Here is a 25,968-nt window from a genome sequence, read left to right on the forward strand (position 1 = left end):
CCCAGAAGAGCAGAACAGACTGCCCTTGCAATGCAGGTACCCGAACGCCAGTTCTCTGCCCTGGCATGGCTGCATGGACCAGCCACACAGAGACTCAGGCTAAACACATCGGTGGCATTTTCTTGTGAATTCAGACATCTAAACACCTACCTAAATAGCATTTGAGGCACGTAAATGCTTTGCCGACTTCCTGCCTCAGCATGTGGCTAAATATAAATACAAACTGACAGCCACAGAACAGACCCATGAGAAGTTATGAAAAAAGTAGCATTTTAAGGAAAAAGCTGATTTTATTCTGAAAAAGCAGGTTCTGTGCTTATGTTCAACTGGGGAAAAAAACACCATTTCATAAAATTGCCTCTAACTTTAAATTGTTTATTGAAACATTCCAAGTGATACTTAGATGTTCTTCATCTCACAAATCTACAACAGGCAACAAGGTCATGCAGAACTACAAAAAGAGTAAAAATGAGTAAGAGATCAGCAAGGGGAAAAACTTATATCAGCGACAACATTTCTCGTCTCAAACTCTGTTTATCCTATTGTTATTATGGCAGAAATAGAGCTGCCAAAAAATTTTTTATCTGGATGTGCTATACATTAGGATAGAAAATACATGTCAATAATTTAAATTAATTGGAAATGCCATTTAATTTTTCCGTCATTTTATATTATGAGATACACATATGACAGAGGTGGACCTGTTCTGCATTTGGTCCATAACCCTTTATAACCAAATCCTACTAGAAGCTCCAAAATGGAAAATGAGCACTTTGCAAACAAACAAACAAGCTATAATACTAGAGGAAATGTAGAGGAATTAAATCCAAGTGATATACTTAACACAATGCTTCAAAATTCCACGAAGAAATTTATAACTGAACTATTAGAAAGTTTTTTATTCTTTACACATTCTGATACACTTTATATATCACATACATATACATTTTTATGAGATTTGTTTAAATAACCTAGGAGGCAATGAAAAAAAAAATCAGGAGTAGCTTTCAGCGTGCTTACAGATTTATAAGCTATTCATAGATCATTTATAAGAAAAAATCCCAGTACCTTATTCATCTTCATATTTTGATCCAAGATAATTTCCTGCATTGTAGGCTTACTCTGTAACCCCCAAATTAGATCAAATATAATTTTTATACTTACACTGCCTGGTGGACAACTCTGGATTTTTCAAGGAGATACTCTGAAATCTGAGCTCCTACTACAGTGCCACCACAAGTAAATTTCATTTCCAAATATTTTCCAAATCTGCTCGAGTTATCATTGATGATAGTGCCTGCATTCCCAAATGCTTCTACAAGGTTATTCACCTGGAGGATCTTCTCCTGTAGAGTCCTGTTATTAGCCTGGATATGAAAAAGATATTGCTTAAAATTATCAGTAATCATTCAAATACATTCATTCTTAAGTGTTTCTTTCCTCTTCTAGTTGGTATTGTGAAGTGTGACATCACCAGGGCAGCCATTCCCATGTGAATCATATGGAAAGAACGGCAAGTACATATCATGAAACCTGTCAGAATATAGCAATCTACAGAACTAACGGCTGTCTGGAAGAGGTAACACACAAAATGATAATGACAACACCAGAACTAATCGATTTCTGTGGTCCAGCACTCTGAGATGGCCAGCCTGCTTTTAGGATCCTTGTTAGCATGTGCTTACTGCTGCGCTGCACCATACCAACAGATCAGTTTGGTTCTGTCTCACCTGGGACATGCAAAAATGGCATTTTATTTAGACAATTATGGTGGTCACTTCCCAGAATGACCGTGTCCCACTGACAGCAATCTGGTTGTGGAAGGAGGTGAAAAGCTAGAAGAGTATTTTATTTAGTACAGTTTGGGTGATTTGAAGACACTCAGTTCAACAAGGGACAGACTAACTCACAGCCCTCACTGCAGTGGGTACTTCCTTGCGGAATCCCCAAAATATTTTCAAGTGACCCTAGTTCAGGAGGGAGGAAGGGTAGATAGGTCAGCATCACGTTCCAATCTGATCTTACAGAAGTTCTTTGGAAAATGTGTTACAGTCTTGCCCCCGCTACCAATGCCCTGTCCATAGGTTCAGTCAATTAGGCCTAAGATAGCAAAGCCTGACGGAGGCATCCCCTTTGAAACATACCTTGCCCAGCACAGTGAGCTGCTGAACCAGAAGATGGGCACTTTGCGTCTTGCCAGCTCCACTTTCTCCAGAAATAACGATACACTGCAGAGAACAAGAGCGTGACTCTGAGCTCATTACATATCTCTCAGCCTAGCAAAGGATATAATTAAGACACCTCATCTTTACCTGATCGGAGTTGTATGTCACCATGGACTGATAACCTATGTCAGCAACAGCAAAAATATGAGGAGGGTTGGCAGTCCGTTTGGCTCCAATATACAGTTTGGAATGCTAAGCATAAGAAAAATGAAAACATTATCAATGTCCCTTAACAACTTTTTTTTAATCAGAATTTAGTTTTATTTTCAGATTAGTGTACAGCATGCTTAGGTTACCAGCAGTGGTGTTTTCTGAGTGAGCTGTCACTGCGCTCCCTACACTATGAATCTGTATGTACTTAGTACTATAAGAACTGCTAAAAATGATGAAGCACAATTTTGTATGATGTCAGCCCTGATTATGCTATGAAACTCAAATTATTAGAAGAAAATTTAATGTTGCCAGACATCAAGGACCAACTTATAATTTCATTTTATTTGTACTTCACATCCTCTTAGTATTTCTGCATGATATTGATGTCAAAACTTAAGATCTTTTCTGTACCTGTAGTATCTGGTAATTAATAATGCCAAATTATTGTATGACCAGACTTTCATATCTGTTCCCTTTTGTACAATGGGGAGGCAAATTCACAAAAGCTAAAACTTTACAGGGTTGCTTTGTGAACTGTCTGATCAATTAAATAGCTATGGCTTCCCCAGCTCTCTTGGGAGAAAATGCACCCAGCTCCTACCTCCAGCCATTCACAGAAATTCTCCATGGGAAGTGGAGGAGAAGGAATGCTCCCTCCCACAAAAAGGGGTAAGATTCACCTGAATAAATGCACTTATCTGTACAGATAATACTTCTGAACTAGCTGCTATGGGCAGCTAGAGCCTTTATACTCTGTGGGGTTCTAGTCAAGAAATCTCATGAAGTTTAGCACGATTCATCTCATCCTAGAATGAATGTTGAAAGTCACTAGAAGAACAATAACCTCAAAAATCCTATTTCTATCCATTGATTAAAATGGATGACTTGCTCAGATATAGCTGTTTGCACTTCAGACATGATATAGACATGATCTACGCTATAGACATAAAGATATCGGAAATTAAATTTTTTGGAGTTTCTCATTTCTGTGCTGAAATTCAGCACATGATAAGGATGTGTGTCAACATGCACTTGAAGGGACAAGCATACTGGTAATTCTGTTTTTCAGAGTGAACTGAAGTAAATCTCAAGAATGGTCTTACTTTATACTTAACACAAATATTCATATTTTAATGGAAATCAGCGCTAGTTTAAAGAACCAAACCTAGATTTTCACACCTGTGAAGAATAAATATCTATGTTCCGAAATGGATTGACAGCGATGAGAATGTCCCCAACATATGTGTAGATCTGATCCTTGGCGTAACCCTTCTGCAACTGCTCTGTTACTGTATTCTGATGGAGAAAGAATAGGAACATTGAGTCACATGGGGAAAAAAAGAATATTAGGAAAATGTATAAAATATTTATATGGTTACAATGAGTGAGGATAGAGAGGGAAGGTATTAATAGTCAGGAATACAACTGATCATGATCAAAAGTGAGTAACACTTTCAAACACACTGGCATTCCTAATTTCTTGTGTCCAAACTCACTTTGAACAATATATACTTACAGATCCCCAGGTGGCTGTAGAAAAATGAGTTAATAAGTACTGCTTTAATTCAATTAATCAAAGGTTTCCATGAGACAGTCCTGTCTTCATTTCTAACACTACAGCTTCATGTAACTCATCAAGCAAGAGCCATATGCTTGAATTCATAACTGCCATTATAGCTGCCCTAACATTACTCTCAGTTATGATAAGACACAGATCTTCAACTGTTTGGATCCTGTTAATGTAAACAATCAGGCATCTTTCTATATTAACAACCAGTCTCTGCTGTGATTGTTCTTTGCTGCTGCAGAGCCAGTTCTCCCTGAACCAAGAAAAAAGAAGAGCCCATTAGTTGCATACCCAATTTCTTGACATAATTTCCCTCAGCTTCTTCTGCATACAGAGCTGAGTATGTAAAGTGCCTGGTTAGGTTTCCAATCAAAACAGGACATAGAGCTGGGTGAAGAAATTCAAACCAGCCTTGAGACTATTCTGAGGTACATGTGAAAATATTTAGGCCCTATTCCCACTGGAACAGAATGACTGGCAGCAGAGGACTACAGAAGGAATTGCTTTCCCTCCACATCCATCTATTCACAGTGTTGTGCACCGTGTTCTGGTTAATGCACTTAAAACCTGAATTCTCAACAGCTGAAGAAGTTACATTTCCTTCACAAGAAAACATGAGGAGAAAACCTTGGTTTTCCATTGCCTTGATAAACTCTTCCCTTTTCGGTTTTGAACACTACCTTGCTTTTGGCCATAACCAGATTCACACTAACAGAATTTTTTAGGGGAACTTCTGCCCTTTTTGAAATTATTTCTTGCACCGATAGGTCTTTTGTTTTGCTTTTCTGATGGGGCTATCTAAACTGGAGGAAAAGTTTGAATGGAAGAAAGGAGACAGTTCTGAGAAGCTGCCATTCATATATGAGAGAGGTTTTAAACTGGATTGGATTTAGTACAATATCACATAGTCAAATGATGCCTTTAGATGGAGGCTTTCTGATGACTTTCCTGAGAATGGTCCACCTCTGAGGAGATAGGATATACTTCCGGCTAGTCTGTTTTTTTGTGTTTCTTCTCTTTAGCTCAGATTGTTTATATGCTTCATGGCGAAAGATAAAAACCAGTCTTGCTAGCATATGGCTATTGCCAATATTTAAAAAATGCTTAAATATGAGCTTTGTGCAGTAGATGAAGTCTGGATTAGCTCAGTTAGTATTAACTAACTTAAATAACTTAAAGATTAAGCTACTAAACCAAGCTCTTGGATAATGGAAGATGTTCTGTGGGCTGTTAGCATTATGTAGTTTACCAGCTCAAGAGCCACACTGAGTATTCTGTACTGACAAAGATACAATATACCAGAGAAGTTTTACAGATAAGAGAATGTGAATTATAGTCTATGGACAGCCTGGTAGAGGAAGAATGACAGTTTGTTTACAAATACTGATGGCCTCTAAGACCTGCAGATAATGTGCTGTGGCCTGATTCTTCTTTCTGGTTTTGAAGCTTAAAGCATAAACACAACAGACTTCCCTCCTCCCTTATGCATGTTCCCCTGCTCCTAGTGGACTCATTTTCAAACTTTGACAAACCAGTGAGATTTGTATCAGTAATTTTGTCAAAAGTTCACCAGAAGACATTGACAGGTCAGAGCCTCAGCTGACATAAATTGATCTCAATGCATCTCCACACCAAAGTAAGTCAGTGAGAACCCAGCCTAGAAGAGTATGGTAAGCCAGTTTAAGACAACTCTAGATGTCCAAGCAACAGGGGAGAAGGTGCTTGTTCTTGGACCAGGACCAATTTCAGGTTAACACATCATTGCAAACTAGAAATTTAGCTGTAATAAAATCCAGTGATATAAATCCTGTTAAGCAAATGGTGCTACGATACTGCTCAGTCTAAGGCTGTAACTGCAGAGGGTGTTTTAGCTTTGAGTTGGAACCACTTCTGACACAGCAAATCTCATCTAAAATATTTGGCAGAAACTGGTAAAATGCCATTGTACACTTACACAATTGAATTGTGACAATACAGTTGAACTTGAAAATCAACAGCACACCATTGTGTTTTAATATGTGATTAGTCCTCTTCAGGAAAACATGAAAAAGGAGGTTCTTACCTCATCCAGTACCTCCAAGGTTGCTAAATCATCTACCTCTTCCTGGTTTGAAACTAGTGACTTACTGTAGTTCCCTTTCTTTGTATGAATACGTTCAAATCTAGAAAAGAAAGACATGCAATTTCCTGATGTAAGGAAACACAGAGCAGATCTTGCACCTGTAACCATCTTGAAGGCAATTCAGCCAAAATATTCCAGCTTTCCATTGTTCTGAATTCAAACACATGAATGTTTGAATAACAGGACAGGATATAACTTCTTAGTGCGACACACCTGTACTTGACAATTCAAAATCTATGGTTTGATCCCACAACTGATACCATGAAGAACTTTTTCACTGTACAGATCCCTGCTTGATCACACCCCTACATCAGCTGCAAGACTGGAGCTATGCAGTACAGGGAAAAAAAGAACATATTTATAAAGCATATAACACTCAAACTCTGGCACCTACCTGCAAAAAGAAAAATGACCCAGATAAAAATTATGGATAGAACAAAACCAGGGGTGTATGATGAAATAGTATGGCAAGGATGATGCAGACAAAGCATTCAGGATGGAAACATTTCTAGCTTAGTAATGGCAATGCTCTAAAGCCTGGCTGAGATGGCCACACTGCAGAGCAAAGTGCTACAGAACCACTGGGGTATGTGAAATACATTCTGGCCAAGAAGAATTTTCTTGGACTTTACAAGAAAAAAATCGTACAAAATAAGGAAACAAAATTTCAAATCTTTTTCTTATCAGGCTTAAACTTCAATTAAGTTTGTCTTAAGGTGAAATTTCTTTTCTCTTTTAATCAAACCAAAGAAAACTTTATGCAGTCTTATAGAAATGAGCAAGAAAATTCCCAGAGACTTGGATCATTCTCTATCCAAGAGTAAAGGCATTGCTAAACAAAGCAAAAGCAGCAGAAAATGCAAGGTTTACAATTCACATTAGTTATACTTGCTTTATGAGATGGGGGAAAATCAGGGAAAGGGAAACTGGATAAGTAACAGCAGAGTTCACAAACTAAATCAAACTCAGATGTGCAATACGGCACAAGCACAGAAAGACTACCAAGTAAATCCGACCTCCTGATATGACCTCACTCCCCTTCATACTATAGGTAGGAAAGCACCTCTCAAACACATGGAGCGTATACCTTGGTAAACTGAGACAGCAGGGAAACTGTTTTGTGTGAAACACACTCAGGCTTTACCTTGATTCCAGACAAGACCAGGGAAAACCTTTATTTAATTTTGACATTTGGATATATGGCATGAGTAAAAGCAGACAGGTGTCTGTCTTTTTCATAGAATCGTAGAATCATAGAATTATTTAGGTTGGAAAAGACCTTTAAGATCATCAAGTTCAACCAAAAACCAAACACTGCCAAGTCCACCACTAAACCATGTCCCCAAGTGCCACGTCTACACGTCTTTTAAATACCTCCAGGGATGGGGACTCAACCACTTCCCTGGGCAGCCTGCTCCAATGCTTGACAACCCTTTAGGTGAAGACATTTTTCCTAATATCCAACCTAAACCTCCCCTGGTGCAACTTGAGGCTGTTTCCTCTCGTCCTATCGCTAGTTACTTGGGAGAAGAGACTGACACCCACCTCGCCACAACCTCCCTTCAGGTAGTTGTAGAGAGCAATAAGGTCTCCCCTGAGCCTCCTTTTCTTCAGACTAAACAACTCCAGTTCCCTCAGCCACTCCTCATAAGGCTTGTGCTCTAGACCCTTCACCAGCTTTGTTGCCCTTCTCTGGACACGCTCCAACACCTCGACGTCCTTCTTGTAGTGAGGGGCCCAGAACTGAACACAGTATTCGAGGTGCGGCCTCACCAGTGCCGAGTACAGGGGCACGATCACTTCCCTACTCCTGCTGGCCACACTATTTCTGATACAGGCCAGGATGCCATTGGCCTTCTTGGCCACCTGGGCACACTGCCAGGTCCTTTTCTGCCAGGCAGCCTTCCAGCCACTCTTCCCCAAGCCTGTAGCGCTGCATGGGGTTGTTGTGACCCAAGTGCAGGACCCAGCACTTGGCCTTGTTGAACCTCATACAATTGGCCTTGGCCCATCAATCCAGCCTGTCCAGGTCCCTCTGCAGAGCCTTCCTACCCTCGAGCAGATCAACACTCCTGCCGAACTTGGTGTCGTCTGCAAACTTACTGAGGGTGCACTGGATCCCCTCATCCAGATCATTGACAAAGATATTGAACAGAACTGGCCCCAGTACTTATCTCTGGGGAACACCACTCGTGACTGGCCACCAACTGGATTTAACTCCATTCATCACAACTCTTTGGGCCCAGGCATCCAGCCAGTTTTTTACCTGATGAAGACTATGCCCGTCCAAGCCATGAGCAGCCAGTTTCTCCAGGAGAATGCTGTGGGAAATGGTGTCAAAGGCTTTACTACTAGGTAGACCACACCCACAGCCTTTCCCTCATCCACTAGGCGGGTCACCTGGTCATAGAAGGAGATCAGGTTGGTCAAGCAGGACCTGCCTTTCATAAACCTATGCTGACTGGGCCTCATCACCGGGTTGTCCTGTGTGTGCCATGTGATGGCACTCAAGATGAATTGCTCCGTAACCTTCCCCGGCACCGAGGTCAGACTGACAGGCCTGTAGTTCCCCGGATCCTGCTTCTGGCCCTTCTTGTAGGTGGGCGTCTACCCAGGCAAGAACTTTAATATACAGTGAACAGAGGACAGGAAAAAAGAGGGCAGTTGCACCAAGATGGAAGTTAGAATGAATGAACATCATACTGATGGGGCAAGCTAAGAGACTTCTGAACTCCCACAGTAAGATTTACTGCAGAGTTTAATGGGCTGTACCTGTTCCACGAACATCACCTACTTCATGGGTGCTACTTCAGGTCATGCAGGCTGTGCACTGATATGGGATGCAGGTGCAGAAAGTCAAGCAGGCACTCAGTTGGTATTAGTTACTGATTGCCAGGACTGAAAAGGGGCTGGAAGAAATGGGAAAATGAAGCCCTCCCAAACTGTGAGTACAATCAAGATCTGAATGATGGAAGTGCAGGCATGAGTGTACGTCATCTAGCACTTCTTTCAGTTTCTCTTGTGTCTAATGATCGTTCCCTGAGGGTGACAGAATGGCCTGTCCTCACCCAGGTGCCAGTAATGGAGCAGTTTCTTCCTCCCTTAGGCAGGTGCCAGCTACCACTGGAGTCTTTCCATTGTCCACAGTGCAAACGCAGGAGTTTCACACCCACCACAGCTGACTAATTCTGCAACCTTAATATCAAGATACAAACATGTAAGACTTCATTGCAAGAGCCAGCATAGTTTCACAGTCTCTGTGCCAATATCGCAGCCCTATACCCAGTGTGGAGGCTAAGTGACCAGGAAGCACAATGAACAATATGGATCAACAGAAGCTACATTGTGCTGATGGAAGGGAGGGACCAAATCTTGCCAGTTTTACACCTGGATATTTTGCAGACTACTCTCAAACTGTCATTAGGACTCTGGAGCTGCATGGCAAAGCAACCTGCTTCCAAACGTTTTCTTTCCCTCAGTATTTACTACAGGCCAAAAGACTGATTGTAGATACAGTTGTAAGGATGACGGTGAGGATGAATTACACAGAGGTGAAAAGCAACATGAATACTACATAGCACAGTACCAGAGCCTTATTACTGCCATGCAGCACAGAACATGCAACGCATAGGCCTATTCCAACATGAGCAGCGCAAATAGACAAAAAGAGATGCAGGAGGAGTGCGTGTCTGCGTGGGGGAAGAAAGGCAGCTTTTGCTGCAATAAATCCATAACTGGGCTGTAATTGGTATGTATTTAAATATGTTGAAGCAGAAAACACACAGGAACACAAGCAGGCAGCATCAAAAGGGATGGGTCTGGTGTAAAGCAATCACACCTCTCCTAGGTCCAACCTCTTCTTCTCTTTCCTTTGGAACCCGTTTGTCCCGCGAGAGCTGTCCTGGTAATACTGTCCTTGCAGTAACACTGTGAGACAATTTTTGGTTCTATGTACCCCCAGGTTGTATTAAAAAGGATGTGGTAATATTAAGATTTAAATTAACTCTTCAGCCTTGCATGGTCTGCTGCTGCTTGATTTGCATTTACCAGCTAAAGGATATTACTGCATTCAAAGACAGAGGTGCAAGCAAAATCCTACCTCCTCAATAGAAATCTCTCCCCTCTATAACCCACACTCCTATCTATACCTCTTTTTAACAATTTCAGTTGAAAATTTAAAGATGGACATTTGAAACAATTTCTCCTTTGTTCCTGCATGAAGGTCATTTTCTGTCGAGAAGATGCATCTAATATCAGCATGACTTTGAGAAAGACCTATCAACATGCACATGAGGGAAAGATGCGGGAACTGCAGGACTATATCAAGCTCTGCTGTTCTATTTTTTTCATTGCCGAAGGAAGACCCAAAACAAGACATCTGTCAAGTTATGCTTTCCATTTCTGGTGGAATTGTTGCACATGGTTTTTTAAATGTTACTGCATATCAGTGAGAGCGATATTTCCCAAGATTTGTTTCAATTACTATTTTTCATTTAATGTAGGAAGTTAACAACTGCCTTGCAGGAAGGGAGGGGAATGCTCCAGTCATGGAGACTTTCCTTTTTCTATTATTTTCATTTTCTTTTAAGGAAACTATCTCTATTTATGCCAGGGAAGTTTAATTACATAAAACTGATTCTCCTGTAATCCTCTTCAGCTGACATTATAAGAACACTAGTGCTTGTTAAACCAGATTATGTTCTCCATTCTCAAGAGTACAGCAGAGCGGCAGATTTGCAGAACACAATATTTTTTCTGCTTTGCTGTCAAAGGGCACAGACCCCTCAAGGGCAGTTATACTGCTTCACTTACTAAAACTCCAATCACTTAAAAAAACCCGCATCAGTGCTGTTGACATCAATGCTGAAATTTCATTATAGTCATGCACAGAGACATTGTGAACTGAAATAACCATGTTTCTCTGTTCTGTTCAGAAATTATTTGTTGGAGGCATTAGATCTTACAGCCATGCTCGACAAGCAATTCAAGCAGCTAAAGGCCAGAAACATCAACCCAGTATGGACAAGAAAATGAGTCAAGGCAGCATTGTTTCTTGCATCCTCCTTCACTCCCCGCCGCTTATCTTTCAAGGTTCAGTTAAATCAATATGAGGCAACTGCAGCTTTTTTTTTTTTTCAAATTGTCAGAATGTATTTAAAAGATTTCTGATAGTTCCAAAAATACCATGAAAAGGGAAGTGTGACTCATGATGCCCTGTTGAACTCTCTGCCTAAACTGGTTGGAGAATCATCTACAGACTAAGAAGTGACAGGAAAAGGGCTGGCCTTAGTCTGGGTGTAAAGACGACACTAAAAATAATCAAGTTTTCTGTAAGGTGAAGGCGGGAACAGCTGTACACCTCCCAGCAGTTACAAATAGCATTAAAAGTGACAAACAGAAAAGAAGCAACACAGAGAAACCTGTACAGGATCTGTCATTGCTGGTGATTCTATTTCTCTGGAGGCTGCACAGAGCAATATTAATTCACACTTAAAATCAAAATTTTGTCTTCAACAGATGTATCTGGTGAAATATGCTTAAATAAAACTATAGTCTTATATCTATGCAAAATCTGTACCTGAATTTAGAAAAGTGTATTGATAGACTCCAGCTGCATCTGCACAATGCGTGCTCCCTCTATGTTTAAATGATTGCACAGCACTGGCTGCAGTCTCAGGGAGCTGTGCTCAAGCTTTTGCAATGTTGCTGAGGGCAGAGTGCTGCCCAGCAGAGCTACAGGGCTTTTGATTCAGAGGTGGCCCATGTCCAGCCAGTTGGGTCATGTCCTGGTCTGCAAAATCTGTTTGCCAAAGTCTGTGCTGGTTTACCATGCCCTGCAAAAGACTGCGTGCCCTGCAGGGCCCTGCAGATTATTGGTCCTTCATAATAGGCTTACGAAATGGCTGTATCCTCTGACAAATTTCAGGGAAAAATATGTGTTCTTAACTGAGCAAATAAGAGATCTCCAAAAGGACTCTTTGGGATTAGTTCTTCATTGCCATTATGCGTCAGGCCCATGTTCTACAATGAGAACCATTCTGAGAAGATGAAGGGGAAGCTCCAAAAGTAAGCGATGCCTGGTGAGGTATCCCATCTTCAGGAGAAACAAGTTGCTGAGCAAGTGGACTGACATGACAGTAAGTAGCAGTTGTAGAGCATTAGTCCCAGGGAGTCCTGAATGCAGGAGGAACTTTTCTCCTGTTTTGCTTCAGGAGGTAAACTATTCTCCATTCAGGCACTGCTGTTGCCCATTGTACTGTATGGAAGGAGACTGAAACTGCATTCTTATTCTGCTATAGAGATGTGTATTAGCTAGAAGCACATGGGACTGGAGATTTGCTTATTCTAAGGCCTGCGGTGCCAGAAACTCTTTATTGCTTCTACAACCTGAGAGCAGTTTGCAGCATAGCCATCCTACGTAGGAGTGTCCTCAGTGCAGGAATACATGCTCCTTGTTGGTACAACAAAGCTCACGCCAAGTTCCAGGAGAGGAAGAAGTGGCTTGAAGTGCTCAGGGATTAGTCTGGAACTCTGATGTCTCAGGTTTAAGCCCCTACTCTGCTACAGATTTCATCTGGAGACCTTGACCAAGGCAGCACTGGACTCTGTGTGAGCTATCTTACTCTGCTCCTCATACTGCCTTTGTCAAGCTAGTCTAGTGATCTCCTGCTCTCCACTACAGCCTGCCCTGCAGACTTGAGCTTGAAGGATTGCTATCAGCTGCTTTCAACTGTCAGGATGAGTCAGAGAGAGAGAGGGAGAGAGGGAACACCCAGAAAATAAGGGACACAAGTCTGCACAATCAGGGAGAGTCATGGAAGGAAACTATATGGTACTCCCTGCTTTTAATAGGGGTGAATAAATTGATAACCACCTTTGTGCATGCTGTACATGAACTTCTATGCACTTACCTCCCTGAACTTTCCAAATAGTTATATAGAGCAACTGTTTAGCACCCTGTCACTGGATTTCAGTGCTGTCCCTACATGGCCAATACAGAAGGACAAACTCTTAGGAGAGTAATTCAGCTCACCCAAAAGCCCTTGCTCTGAATCACTTTGCAGTAGAATGGGTCTCTTTCCCATATTTATTTAGAGGGCATATAAAGATGAGTCTCTTAACCTGGGGACCAGAGTCAGTTGCTGAAATCTAGGTGCAGTGAATATCCCTCGCATATGCAGCTTGTTCTGGAATGAGTCATAATTCCCAGGAAATACACATTGTACTAATCATTGCATATTTCTGCAGAGACTATTGTAAAAGCAGTCAAGATTAAGACAGCCAAACAACTCAAGATAAAAGTCTTACAAGCCTCACTGTCAGGTGTAGATGCGACAGTTCTGAAGGCCGTTTCAAAGACAGCTATTTCTGTTGCAAAGTAAAACTCTTTACAATGCAGGTTTTTTACCCTCGTTTGGCCTAGCAAGAAGTGTATTTTTAGAACGGTTTTTGGGTATATGATGCAGCACTCATTTCTAATAATTATTTTCATCACTAATTATAAATCTTAACAGCTATAATGTGACTTACAAGAATGTAAGTATGTGATTGAGGGATTGGCTAAAAATGGGGGAAACTTAAGCAGTGTTCAAAGGTGAATGATCAGGCTCCAATGAGATTGTTTCTTCATTAGAGAATTTGTCTTATTTTCATTGAAGATTGTGCAATAAATTCCATTTTCATGCTTTTTGTGTCACTGTCAACACAGAAAAGAATTGAAATACTATATTTAAAGAGCTAGGTGGTCCTGAGGACTGGAATAACAGATAATGGGATGAAGTTTATTTGTATAAAACCTCAAGATCATACTACTAGGATGTAACAGAATTTTTTCTATTAGTTGAAAGTTCATCAATTTGAAAAGACTGAGGGAAAAGAAGTATCAAGATGATTATGAGTCATGAACCTCTCTAAAAAGAGGCAAATACCACCTTATGAAGTTGCATAATGAAACAGGCTTTTCTTGCCGCAGCCATGATAAAGGTAACTCCTGCAGGAGCCCAAGGCCCTTGTCCTGAAAGTGACTCCACTCACCAGGAATTCACAGTTCAGTGAGAACCCAAATGCTAAACAACAAAGCCACGAATTAAATACATTTAGTATGCAACTTTGCTGGCTTCACCTCCTCCCTAACATGAACTTATCTCCCATAGCTTACTTCATCATTCCAAAAAGCACATTTTAGAGACGTTTCAGTCAAGATGTTATGGGAAAATATTAATATATCAAGGGACATTTTCTCATGCTCCTCCCATCATAATTTCTTCAACCTGAGATCTGAGCTAGGAAAGGTTAAGTTGCAAACACTTTTTTTTAGCATAAAGAAGTCATGACTTCAGAGAAGAATGTATTGCATTTGCTCAAAGTCAAAAAGTGGAATTTGTAATGAAGCTCATTGCTAGTATTCATGCTTTTTTGAGCCTCAAGTAGCACAGGACGTGTTAGTGCTATAAGACTCTGTTCAGAGGCTACTGAAAAAACAGTACAATCTTCCATCACCTTCATTAAGTCTGGAGCAGATCTACGGCATATTGCTGTTTAAAAGTTTTGTCAGTGTAAGTTGAGATTTCTCTGGTTACTCAGGAGGTTGGTGGGCTCTGTTCCTCTTGCTAGGTGTTTGCAAAGGATGCAGCACAATAGTCTAAAAGTAGTTTCCTCTTCACTAGAATGGTAACAATAATGGGAAGGTTCAGAGGGCCCAGTGCAATGCCCTAATGACTCAGTGACTTGTCAATGTTAGAAAATACCTCAGGCACAATGGTGCTAATGGTGACTGTAGGGTGGCTCCACTCCATGCCTAGAGATCACACACCCTTCCCGAGCCGGCATGGTGCACAAAGATTGGATCTGAGGATCTGGTCTTCTGCAAAAACCCCAGAGAATATGACATAACCTAACATGGTCTCTTCTTTCCAAACTATACCAACTGCATATTCAGCAAACAACAAGAAAGGATCACAACCACAACAGACTACCACTGCAGAAGGCAGGCAGAGCCAAATTACACCTCCGCATGCTAGGCAAAGAGGGTGATTTGATTTTGAGTGAAAACAGGAATAGCGCACACAGGAAGACTCAGTGGCTGGACCTCAGCTATTAACTTCCAGGCATTTTACTTTTTTCTTTGGAAATACAAAATTTTTATTAATAAAGTGTAATTTGAAGAGGGAAACACATACTGAGAAAATAACTGGATTCCTTACCTTCAGCTTTAAGTCAACATTACCAAATTTCTTGAGTGTGTATGGCATGCCCATTTATACAACATGACACAGGTATGACGATTTCTTGCCTCGGTGGAAGGAAGGGTTCTTTAATACCTGCCTCCCAGTGCCAACAAACAGGAGAACTATGCCTTCAAATTATGGACCGAGAAAGCGTGAGCTGGAGATCAGGAGGGAGCTTTACAAGGAAAGTTGCCAGCAACTGGTGAAAGTTCAGGGATTCCACAGTAGGGCCCTAACACACCAGTGTACAAACAGTCCCAGAAAAGGATAATCAAGAAAAGAAAGCCAGGAGATTTTAAGATGAGACTTTTCCAGGTGACTTGTCACTACACAGCCTATGGCTTGACTCTGAATCAGATTTACATGGTACTTCTGTACAGACTTCTGTTGACACCATTTGCCCTGTGCAGACTGAAGGTCAGAAGATACATATGATTAGTATTTAAAGACTTTTAAAAAAGTGTGACTACTGAATTCAAAGATCTTTGTAGAATCTTTTTATCATTCAACAGAAGAAAAAACAAATGCCATTCTGTAATAATGTCCTTTACAGGCCTGGAATTCTAATTTCTTCTAAAGTGAAATGATACACGTACTTTACTACAATTTCAGCTACTGGAAAATAATGACTGCTTTTCTTGCTTGTACAGAGATAGCAATAGATATTAAGATGGGTATTCTTACTGTTTTTAGCAGAAGGCTAACCTTTTTATGCATTCACTGCTATGAAAGACAATCTTCCAGCAAATGTAGTCAATAAATGTGTTAAAGCTGAAGTGATTATAGGTACAGTGACTGTAAAATGTGATTTTTACTTGCAGTCTTTCATACTCCCTTCACTGATCTCAGATATGAAAAGATTTGTTTATATCAATGCAAATGAGATTTAAATTAGTATCAGCCTACTTGTTAGTATTTTGAACTGCTAATCTGAAATATGGACACTACACACCAAGCTACTAGTTTAACCATGCCATTTAAATTACACCCTTAGTTAAATAAGTAATTTTTTTGGCAGATTCCGATAATAAATTATTATTATTTTCAGAGAGAAAATTCCATCTTCCTTTGGGAACATTTATGTAGAAATTACACTTGATCAACTGTAAAAGCATAGGTAAATTCATCACATAGTAATACATTCCCTTAAACTCTGGTTCATATGAAGAGTGATCAGTTAATAGAACACAGTCTAAACAGCATGCAGAAAGTGCCAATAGATCATCCTGTTCCTATGCCATTCGACTGCTCTATGCACATGTAAACTGGGCCACTTTCTTTATGTTTGTATTGTATAGGGAAAGAAAGCTCATGTAATTTGCTTTATGCAGCATTTACGTGGAAAAAATGATTTTGAAAAAAAAATAGCCATTCGACTGCTCTATGCACACGTAAACTGGGCCACTTTATGTTTGTATTGTATATAGGGAAAAAGCTCATGTAATTTGCTTTATGCAGCATTTACGTGGAAAAAATGATTTTGAAAAAAAAATAGGACTTGATAGAAAACAAACATGAGTTCTATAAAATGGGTAAAAAAGCTCATGATACTTAATTGATTTAGAAGCTTGATTTTCAAAAATTATTTAGGCTTTCAAAAGACCAGTGTCACAAGCGTTATCAGGATTCAAATTCATACAATCTAGTGTTCTGGACTTATTTTACCACATATCGTTTCCCTGTGTTTTATAAAGAAATACTTTTTGAAGTCTGGAGTACGTTGTTGTTTTAGTGCTCAAAACTGACATCTGATAAGCTTATTTCAATTCCAGAATCTTTCTGGATTAAGCAAATGTCAAGTCTGCACCACAAAGAACATACAAATCCAGTCTGAGGCTTAAATTTAAGTCAACTGCATAGGTTTTTACTGAAATACCAGAAAAGAGAAACTACTACTCATCCCACATCCACTTACACAAAGTCCAAGAAAACTTGAAAATCACAAATTATTTAGAAATATATTTTTTATTATCTTCAAAGGATAGAGTAAATAGAAAATTCTCCAAGATCAGAACTGAAGACTGCCGTATATATTGTTTCTATAAATATGTGTGAAAGGAAATGCGGCAGATCTTAGTAAGCTTTTTCCATATAGATGATAATGCCGAAATGTCTTTTAAATTTTATGTTCCGTTTAAAAAAAAAAAAAGTCATCCTTTACCTTGAAGCACAGGAGAAGTCACACCAGTAGTAGTACATCAATACTAATCTTCTACTACATTTCACATCTGATACATTACTTCAGTGTACTGGGTGGGGTTTTTTAAATTGTAAAATTGAGCCAAGCCATTTTCAGTTGTTTTAAATAAAAGCCATCAGGTGCTAAGTGACTTATACAGAATTGATATTACTAAATACTAGTGGAAGAAAGAAAGTATCTATTCAATAAGACATAAGATTTGAAGTTTGCAAAACAAGGTCTGGTACCACTATCACTTCTTTCAGTCGATAGCATCCAATTCTTGCAGGAACCTGACTAATTACTTTTTAGCATACTTGCTTAAACTAAACATTAGCTGACAATGCCAATGTAAGAAAATGCCAGACATTAATTTCCCCTAACTTTAGCTTTCTGAAAACTGGGAATCTAATCTGCATCTTGAGTCACAGGAGAAAGGGGAGGCACTTCTAAAGATTGTTTCATCCCACGTGTGAATCATGATGCCCCTCTCTTTGCATTGGCTCTATAGGGTACCCCAAAGATTAAGGTCCCTATTTTTTGACCAGCTAAAGTTATGAGAGGTGAATGTTTCTCTGAATGCTAGCCATTCTGAAACAGTGAAAGTATCAAAATTGTCCCAACTGGTCTACTTTTTAGCTACTTTTACCTTGCCTTTTCAGTGACTCCCATTTGTTGATGAACATCAATAAATTCCATGAGTTGCCTTTGTAGCACGTTTTCTTTTCCTTCAATTTGCTTAATAAAATCATGCTGCAAAAGACTAGACACTGTCGGACGCTTCTCATAATCTTTAGTCAAGCACCTGTGCTGGCAGAAAAAGCATATGATCATTGAGGGATCGCTGTTAAGTTTTGAAATGCTTGTCTGTAGTTCATTCATACCTCCATAATAAATACACCCATCTTAATCACAACAGCTCTGTACTGAAAACTGCAAGATTTCGCAGAATGGATGAGGCCAAGAAGTTAAATTACTGCATTTAAAAACTAAATATTCTCTAAATTAAGAAAAACAGAAATATCAAAGGTGTTTAAATGTTGTTGTTTCATGTTTTAAATCTGGAGCCTCACTTTGAAGTCAAACTGGATTTACAAACTAGGTTTTTACAGAAAAATATTAGTAGCAACAGATTTCCACAGAGAATACAAAGGTATTTTACACATGACATTTACACATGTTCCATACTCAGCTACAGTGGTCTCAGTTGTTACTCACTTTTTAATGAAGTCATTGAATTCAGGTGACCACAGTTCAGGCTGCTGTAGTGTTGGAGGAGGATTCCTGCAAAGGTCAGTGTGATGATAAGTTAATAAGCTTGACAAAAACAATGTGTGAAGGCAGGCTGAGTAATGAGTTTTAGAAGGCTACTGAAAAAAGATATTGATTTCCACTGGTAAAAGGAGCATGGGTAGATGATACAATGCCTCACTGGTTCTCCTACTTTACATAACTAACAAGGAGAAATAGCATGGAGATGATCTACCAAGCATAGCTAAGAATCACTATAATTTTTTCAATCAAATCAATAAACGGAAATGAAACTAACAACCCATTAATCACTATTCACTTGTAATGGCAAGTTTCTCTTTTCAAGCCTGAAACAATGTACTTTCTTAAGAGTATTTTTTGAAAGAAATTCTATTTTAAGTTTTCCCAGAAGGACTGAATTAATCAACTTGCTGAGCAAAGTGTCAGAAGGAACTAGCTCTTTATTAACTATTTCTCATTCATCAGAAGATAATCAGAAGTCAAGTGAAGGACTAAATACAGACCTAGTGTAAATTCTTTCTTTCTTTTCCGTTGAGTTAGATCTGTTTATTCTAGGTGTTAATTTGGTTCAAATTGTTTTAACAGTCTTCTTCCGTTCAAACAGAGGTGCCGTTTTCACTGAATGTAGTCATGAAGACAAAAGGAGTCACCTATAGATGAGGTGCCTCTTCTGTCTATTTTTGATTAATCATCATAACTGCTTTTGTTTAAGTGCTGCTTAATGTTTACTCTACCACTTTCAGGTTTCACTTAGTGAAATGAAAGGGTATTATATTTGCCCCAGGGCAGAAAGGGTAGGTGCCCAATATTTGTAAGGGTATAAGCCAGATTTTTTTTTGAAGGACTAGCTGAAATTACTGACTACAGCAGTTTGCAACTGCTTTCCCCATACCAAGTAAAGGTGAGAAGAGCATTCATGCTTTCCTTCAGTGCCAAGTCAGCCAAAATTTCTTAAACCTGAAGGTAATTTAATCTAATTTGGGTGACTTGGCTGAAAAGGACTTGAAGCACTCAGGTATACTATGTGGTCTCAACTGTTGTGGTACTACTTCATCTGTTAGAGCGAAATCCACAAACTGCTGTATGATCAGCCCCTACAGACTTTGAGATTGATGTTCTTTGAAACGCTGTAAGTGGCACTTTGGGTACTTTTATCTCCAGCTTCAAAGAAAACGTGAAAGAAGTTGCTATTTGCACTGCCCGAGGACAGCAGCACTGGAACTGCCAGGACCAGCACAAGCTAATGAAAGGTGGCAGCCTAAATGTACGTGAGTGGTGGAACAACACTTTTTGCTTCAAAGGACATGGGATAACTCTTGAGGACCGGTATGGGGCCTGTTCACCACAGTGGCATACTCAGACTCTGTATTTCTATCATAAGTCATTCTCTGTAACAGAATATACGGGACTCAGCTGAGGCCTGCGCTCATGTATATTGGGCAGCAGTCCACTCAGGAGAAGGCCTTATGGCTTTTTCTCAAATGTAGCCATGATCAGCTCTGAACTTCTCGATGTGCGCACATGGCTGAACCAGAGCAGGCAGAAAATACAGCTGGACAATTTCTAGCTTCCTCTTAGTATAAATAATATGAAGAAACTGTACATACTTAAACAGTCTAAGTTTGAAGAAAGTAACAGTTAAGGAAAAAGTTGTCTAACCTGGCAAGAAATAAACACGTCAAGATATTACCTTGGTATTTTGAAGAGTGCCCTCATAGGGTGCAAATCAGCAAGGGGTGGATCTCCATCTCCCAATTCTATTGCAGTAATACCCAGTGACCATGCATCACATCTGGCATCATAGGAGCTATCTAGCTGCTGCTCACAGGCAATCACCTGTTGGAGTAAAAGACTGGGATGGTCACTGGATGGTCAAATGTCTGAATTTAAGAGTACATCCACAGCTGGGGGAATCTCTTACAGGATGGACATACTGGGTGAAATAAACAGACTTGCACACATTCAGCAAGCTAAAGCAGCCTGTTGCTGAAAATAAGCAATGCTTAAACTAGAGAAAGCAGGTCTCTGTGAACACCAGGTTCTCTCACCAGATGTTCCCTGATCTGACAAAAGGGTGCAAATCCTTTGCTTTTTCAGCTGAAGGTGGTAAACTGCATCCCATGGCTGAGGGAAGTAGAAGGAAACTCAACAACCCTAAATCTCTTTTCTATGGATTATTCCTGCAAAATAACTAATGGAGCTATACTGCTGTCTCCATGAAGTGAAACAAGCCAGAAAGCAGAAGTTGAATTCACTGTCTCCTACTGGGTCCTTATTCAGCCAAATCAGCCAATTTCAAGACCAAGCTAATTTCTCGACAATGTGTTTGCCACTGGTTTACAGCAAATGTATTTAATTTCATATGCATTTCAGCTCATCCACAATGCCCGATGAATCTAGAATTTTTCATCCCATTAGCTACAGGTCTAAACCAATGTGTATCCCATTAGCTACATGGCTAGACCAATGTGTATAAACAGAGTATGTTTATAAAAATATGTGTGTATAAACAGAGTAGTTTCATGTGCTATAAATAGATGTATATGCATGTGTTTCTGTGCATACAAATAGTGTAAGTACATAGGCTTATTTATAACAAAATATTTTTCCTGCCTCAGCTTAAAATATATCTTTATATGCTTCAATTTCAGGCTGGAAAAATCTCCAAAGATACATAGTACATCTTATTTATTCATAATAACCTCTTCCATTTCTTGCTGTCAGCTATTGATATATAGTATTAAAAACTTTCCAGGTGTAGAAATCAAAAAATAAAAGCTATAACGTATCACAGTACCACCCTGGGCTCCTTCCATCCATGGGGAGATGAGACAGCTATAGTTTCAGAGCTTGGAAGGCTGGAAAGGATCAATGGTAGTACTCTCTCCTCTTTAACAATTTAGTAAGCAATTCAACATCTTGATCTCTGGCTCTAACCTTGTCATTTCAAAAATAAACCCCATTGTAACTTAATCCTTGCAAACATGTAAGAAAAAAGGTCTAAACCACTTTTTTAAAGGACATTGCTATTTCATGTGGTGAAAGGTCCAGTGGTCAGGAAGAAAGACAAAGAAAGAACAGAAATGCAGAATGTGGCAGCTCAAATACCAGTGACAAAATGTTTTGAAACATGAATCTAACCTCTGGAGCCATCCAGAACGGGGTGCCCACGGAGGTGTTCCGACGGAGACGAGTGCTGGTCAGCTGAGCAGACACACCTGGAAGAACGAAGGGAAGCTATAATCAGAGCAACTGCTATTTCCATCCAAGACAGCCCTTCTGAATGGTGCCATCCTCGTCTTGTCATGCTATGACTTCCTCTGCAGGCGAATCTTAAATATATCTTTCCAGTTCTCTGGAAAGAGAGGCCCAGTCGTCAAAGGTACTGAGCATTTCAGCTGAGGTTCTCCGCATCCTTTGTTTCCAGTGACTTCAGTAGGATCGGGATTTAGTCCCAAATGAGCATTTCATTAGTAATCTGACTCCATATATTTTGACTGGCTAATTACAGTTTTTCTATATCCTGTTTTAGGAGAGCAGTAAAGCACCTTAGGTAGGGAGAAAAAAAAAAAAAACTTACTATACTTTCCACAGATTCTTTTTTTCTTTTAATGCTCAGTACTGACACTAGACTTCTGTTTCATTATTTATATATTTTAGGTTGAACACTAGAAAAGATACTTATCCTCATCTCTTAGCTGCTCTGCCATAAAAAAGAAACAACAAAACAGTGAAACCTCAAAAATTCTTACAAAACCAGAAGTCTCTCCATGCTCAAAGCACATTCTCAAAGCACCATCAAATGCCTGCAAATCAGCTTTGTAACACGAGCTGTAGTTTAAGGAATTAACTATTTCAGGCCAAGAGCTGGAAAGTGAACTCTGAATTCTAAAGATTCCTTACGTTTTTAAATTAAAGGACACTGAAACATTAGGAATTCAAGTGGGCTGCAGCACAATTCTGACTAGCCTGCCACCTATTTCCTTCCTTACAAAACAAGGGTGTATTGGTTGGAAATATCTCTAGTGCGTGCAAAGGGGAGAGTACAACACATGGAGAAAAACAGCTCCTCAGCTAGCATGTCCTGAACTATTATGGATTTACGAGTCACAATCAACTGTGAGGTCCACTCGTGGAGAAAAACAGCCCCTCTGCTAGCAAGTCCTGAACTACTATGGATTTATGAGTCACAGCCACTGTGAGGTCCACCAGAGGCATATTCTGAAGTGCTGATATCATGGATGGCAAGAAAGGTGCTGTGTTCTACTCTTGTAGACCTTATCTTTGTGAAAACCCTGCAGATGGTTTGTAACAGGAGCAATTCACATTAACTGCCCAGTGGAAATACTAACTAAACCTCTGTCTAGATAAAATTTGATTGTTTGGGGTTTTTTCACTGGTGGTCAAGAAACCATAGAGGGCTTGATCTGTTTTTTCACTCTAAAGCTATGTGTTCAGCTCTGATTCACAAAATATCTGCATTTGTCCATCACAGAAATGTATATAACTGCTGAAAATAAGGCAGCAAGAAAGATCCCGCCTGTTCCTTTGAGACAAACACAACCATTGCTTTTGTGGCTGTCTCCCTCTAGCCTACTCCAGGCTTGAGAAAGTTGCATCTCTTTCTCTCTCCGTGCCTGCAGAAAGTCTAATACACAGTGTTTGCACCACGGAACGCAGGACAATGTGAGTCTTAGCACAAAGTCCACCAATCCTGCTTTGGCTCAGCTAAGCAGGGGCTTTGTTTCTGCTACCTCAAGGAGTTGGCTGAGGTCCAGCTTCCGGCTCACGGAGTCTGTGGCTGTTCCGAGCCCTCAGCAAAACACGTCATTCAGAAAGCAAGGAATAAGCACACATCACCACGGGTCTGTCACTGTTGTAGTGATGCAAATGGACATCATTACGTGATCCTCGGTTTTGGAGGGAGAGGAGGCTACTCTCCCCTCTCCCTTTCTACGTGTTGTGGGAGTCCCCTGCGCTAAGCTCTTTTTTCTAGTCTTGGAAGAGGAACCAGGATTCAGATGTGCAGGCAAAGGAAGGCACTAACTGAATTTTTATTATTCTAGTGTCAGATTTTGTAAATAATCATAACTTGCTGTGGAGATTATAAAGGAACATTAATGTGCACAGTCTTCTGTGTCTATGCACTGGTTTTTGCTTCTCTTTGAACTGTAATTATTAAATAAACTGAGGGATTTTTTTCTCCTGCCCCTTTTTTTACTTCAGTAAAAAGCTGATTTAATTTGAATTGTTCACCACTACTTTCTTTAGGCTCTTGGGTTTTTTGTGTGCTTTTTGTTTGTTTCTTTTTTATCCTTTTGCTCTTAGCAGTAAAGTGGCATTTCAGATTATGGAGTGTAGGTCTTATGACAAATGGTATTTCCTTGGGCTTTTTCTGTGTATAGAGGAAAGATGATGTAATTCCACACTTAGTAACATTTCTTCCAGCATTTCAGTAACCAGTCAAGCATATAGCTGACCAGCTTTTTTTAACTTGTATATTTTCTAACAAAAACATCTTGCTCCTCCCCCTTCCCCTTTACTACTGCTTGCTGCAACGAGTCAAATATTCTCCTAAAAAAATCAAAAATATGTCATAAAATGGTGTTTTACTACATACAAATTGTAAATCTTATGAAAGTGAAGAGCTTAATGAATAAGTGCATTAGTAGTACCAATGCACACCATACTCAAAAGAAAATATTGTGCATATAGTTGGAAAAAGGCTTTTTTTTTTTTCCCCTTATTTCAGGCATTAGTTTACTAACAAAAACTGGAAATTGGCAGACTTACACCATGAGTATTATTCAAGCTTTTCATTGCAAAAACTGGCATATTGGAATAACATCGAAAGTAAAGCCACCTACTTATGACCTTAGCACTCAATAAAAGAAAAACAGTGCAGAAATGAGCTCCCTATTATTAGGAAAGATTTGTCTCATAGTAGCACCCAATCTGAGCAGACACTGTTCTGATCTAAATCGGGAGGCTGTACAACATCATTTTATGATTATGTCCTGTGACAGAAGTATGCACATTTTACTGGTTGATGCTAATGGGGGAATGGTGAGCCCTAGCAAATTCTGCTAAAATCACATTTGGCACACAGCAGGGATACTACATTCCCAACATGCCAGCCACCGTATTCATACATAAAAACACAGACCCGACCCCAAAGGGCTTACACTCTAGCTGTCATACTGCCTCTGGCTACCTCTTCCATAACCCTTCTTCATTTGTGCCTTCAGTGTCCACTTCCCTAGCAAAGCATCCTCTTTGTGACCTTCTTTTGATTAAGAACCTGCAACTTGATCATTCCTCAAGCTAGTCTCTGGACCAAAAACTGCTCACGCTGTTAACCTTGCACATCTAAACAGGCTGCAACACTTTGAGTTATTTCCTAACATTTTTTTAATCTCCTAGAGAAACAGATGTAAAACAGCAGCAGCATCTTACACTACATTCCCCTTAAGCCCGCTGGCAGGTATGTTTTGGCATTCCTGTTCCATGCTGTTTGCTGCAAAAAGTGGCCTCTCCTTCCTTGCCTCTCTCTCCAATGGTGTGAAGGCAGTCCCTCATAAATCACTCAATTCCACCTTTTTACTAGATCTGGAGGCAACAGGTCCTAATGGTTTAAGGTTTTCCTTTAGCACCTTAAGCTTCACTTTGAGAAGAAGCCGCCATTCTTGTCAAGATGTAGACAGAGAAGTAGCCACTTCCCATGCAACAATGGTGGGGTCATAACTCAGCTCCTCTGTAATTGCTGTTATCTTTGGCACTGTCACATTTCTTTGTTTCCTTCTTTCAGGTTGTGTTTGTATAATGGTACATAACCAGACAGGATAACTTCAGACAGATCAGCTGAAATGCATACAAAATGCTAAAAAAAAATACACATAATTCCTTCATACTCCATAATGACAAAAGACAACAAGGAAAGAACAAGATTAAAACAAAGTCATTCTGAGGGGGAGCAGCAAAACCACAACCATGGACTTCCGGAGGGCAGAATTTGGCCTATTCAGGACGTTGGTTGAGAGAGTCCCGTGGGAGACGGTCCTGAAGGGCAAAGGGGTCCAGGAAGGCTGGATGATCTTCAAGAAGGAAGTCTTAAAGGCGCAGGAGCAGGCTGTCCCTGTACGCCGTAAGAAGAACGGGCGGGGAAGACGACCGGCCTGGCTGAACGGGGAGCTCTTGCTGGGACTCAGGAAAAAAAGGAGAGT

General features: G+C 40.0%; 1 protein-coding gene across 1 annotated transcript in view; it reads right to left on the reverse strand.

The window, feature by feature from the left end:
- Positions 1 to 25,968, reverse strand: part of MYO3A (myosin IIIA) — a 115,382-nt gene that overhangs the window by 50,626 nt on the left and 38,788 nt on the right. The window contains 9 exon segments of the mRNA XM_019470996.1: positions 1,165 to 1,367; positions 2,145 to 2,228; positions 2,313 to 2,417; positions 3,558 to 3,674; positions 6,008 to 6,107; positions 18,123 to 18,278; positions 18,692 to 18,757; positions 20,436 to 20,581; positions 21,887 to 21,963. Coding sequence (XP_019326541.1) covers positions 1,165 to 1,367; positions 2,145 to 2,228; positions 2,313 to 2,417; positions 3,558 to 3,674; positions 6,008 to 6,107; positions 18,123 to 18,278; positions 18,692 to 18,757; positions 20,436 to 20,581; positions 21,887 to 21,963 — 1,054 coding nt within the window.

This window comes from Aptenodytes forsteri, unplaced genomic scaffold (genome assembly GCF_000699145.1).
Source record: "Aptenodytes forsteri isolate BGI_AS27 unplaced genomic scaffold, ASM69914v1 Scaffold336, whole genome shotgun sequence".
Classification (NCBI taxonomy): Eukaryota; Metazoa; Chordata; class Aves; order Sphenisciformes; family Spheniscidae; genus Aptenodytes; species Aptenodytes forsteri.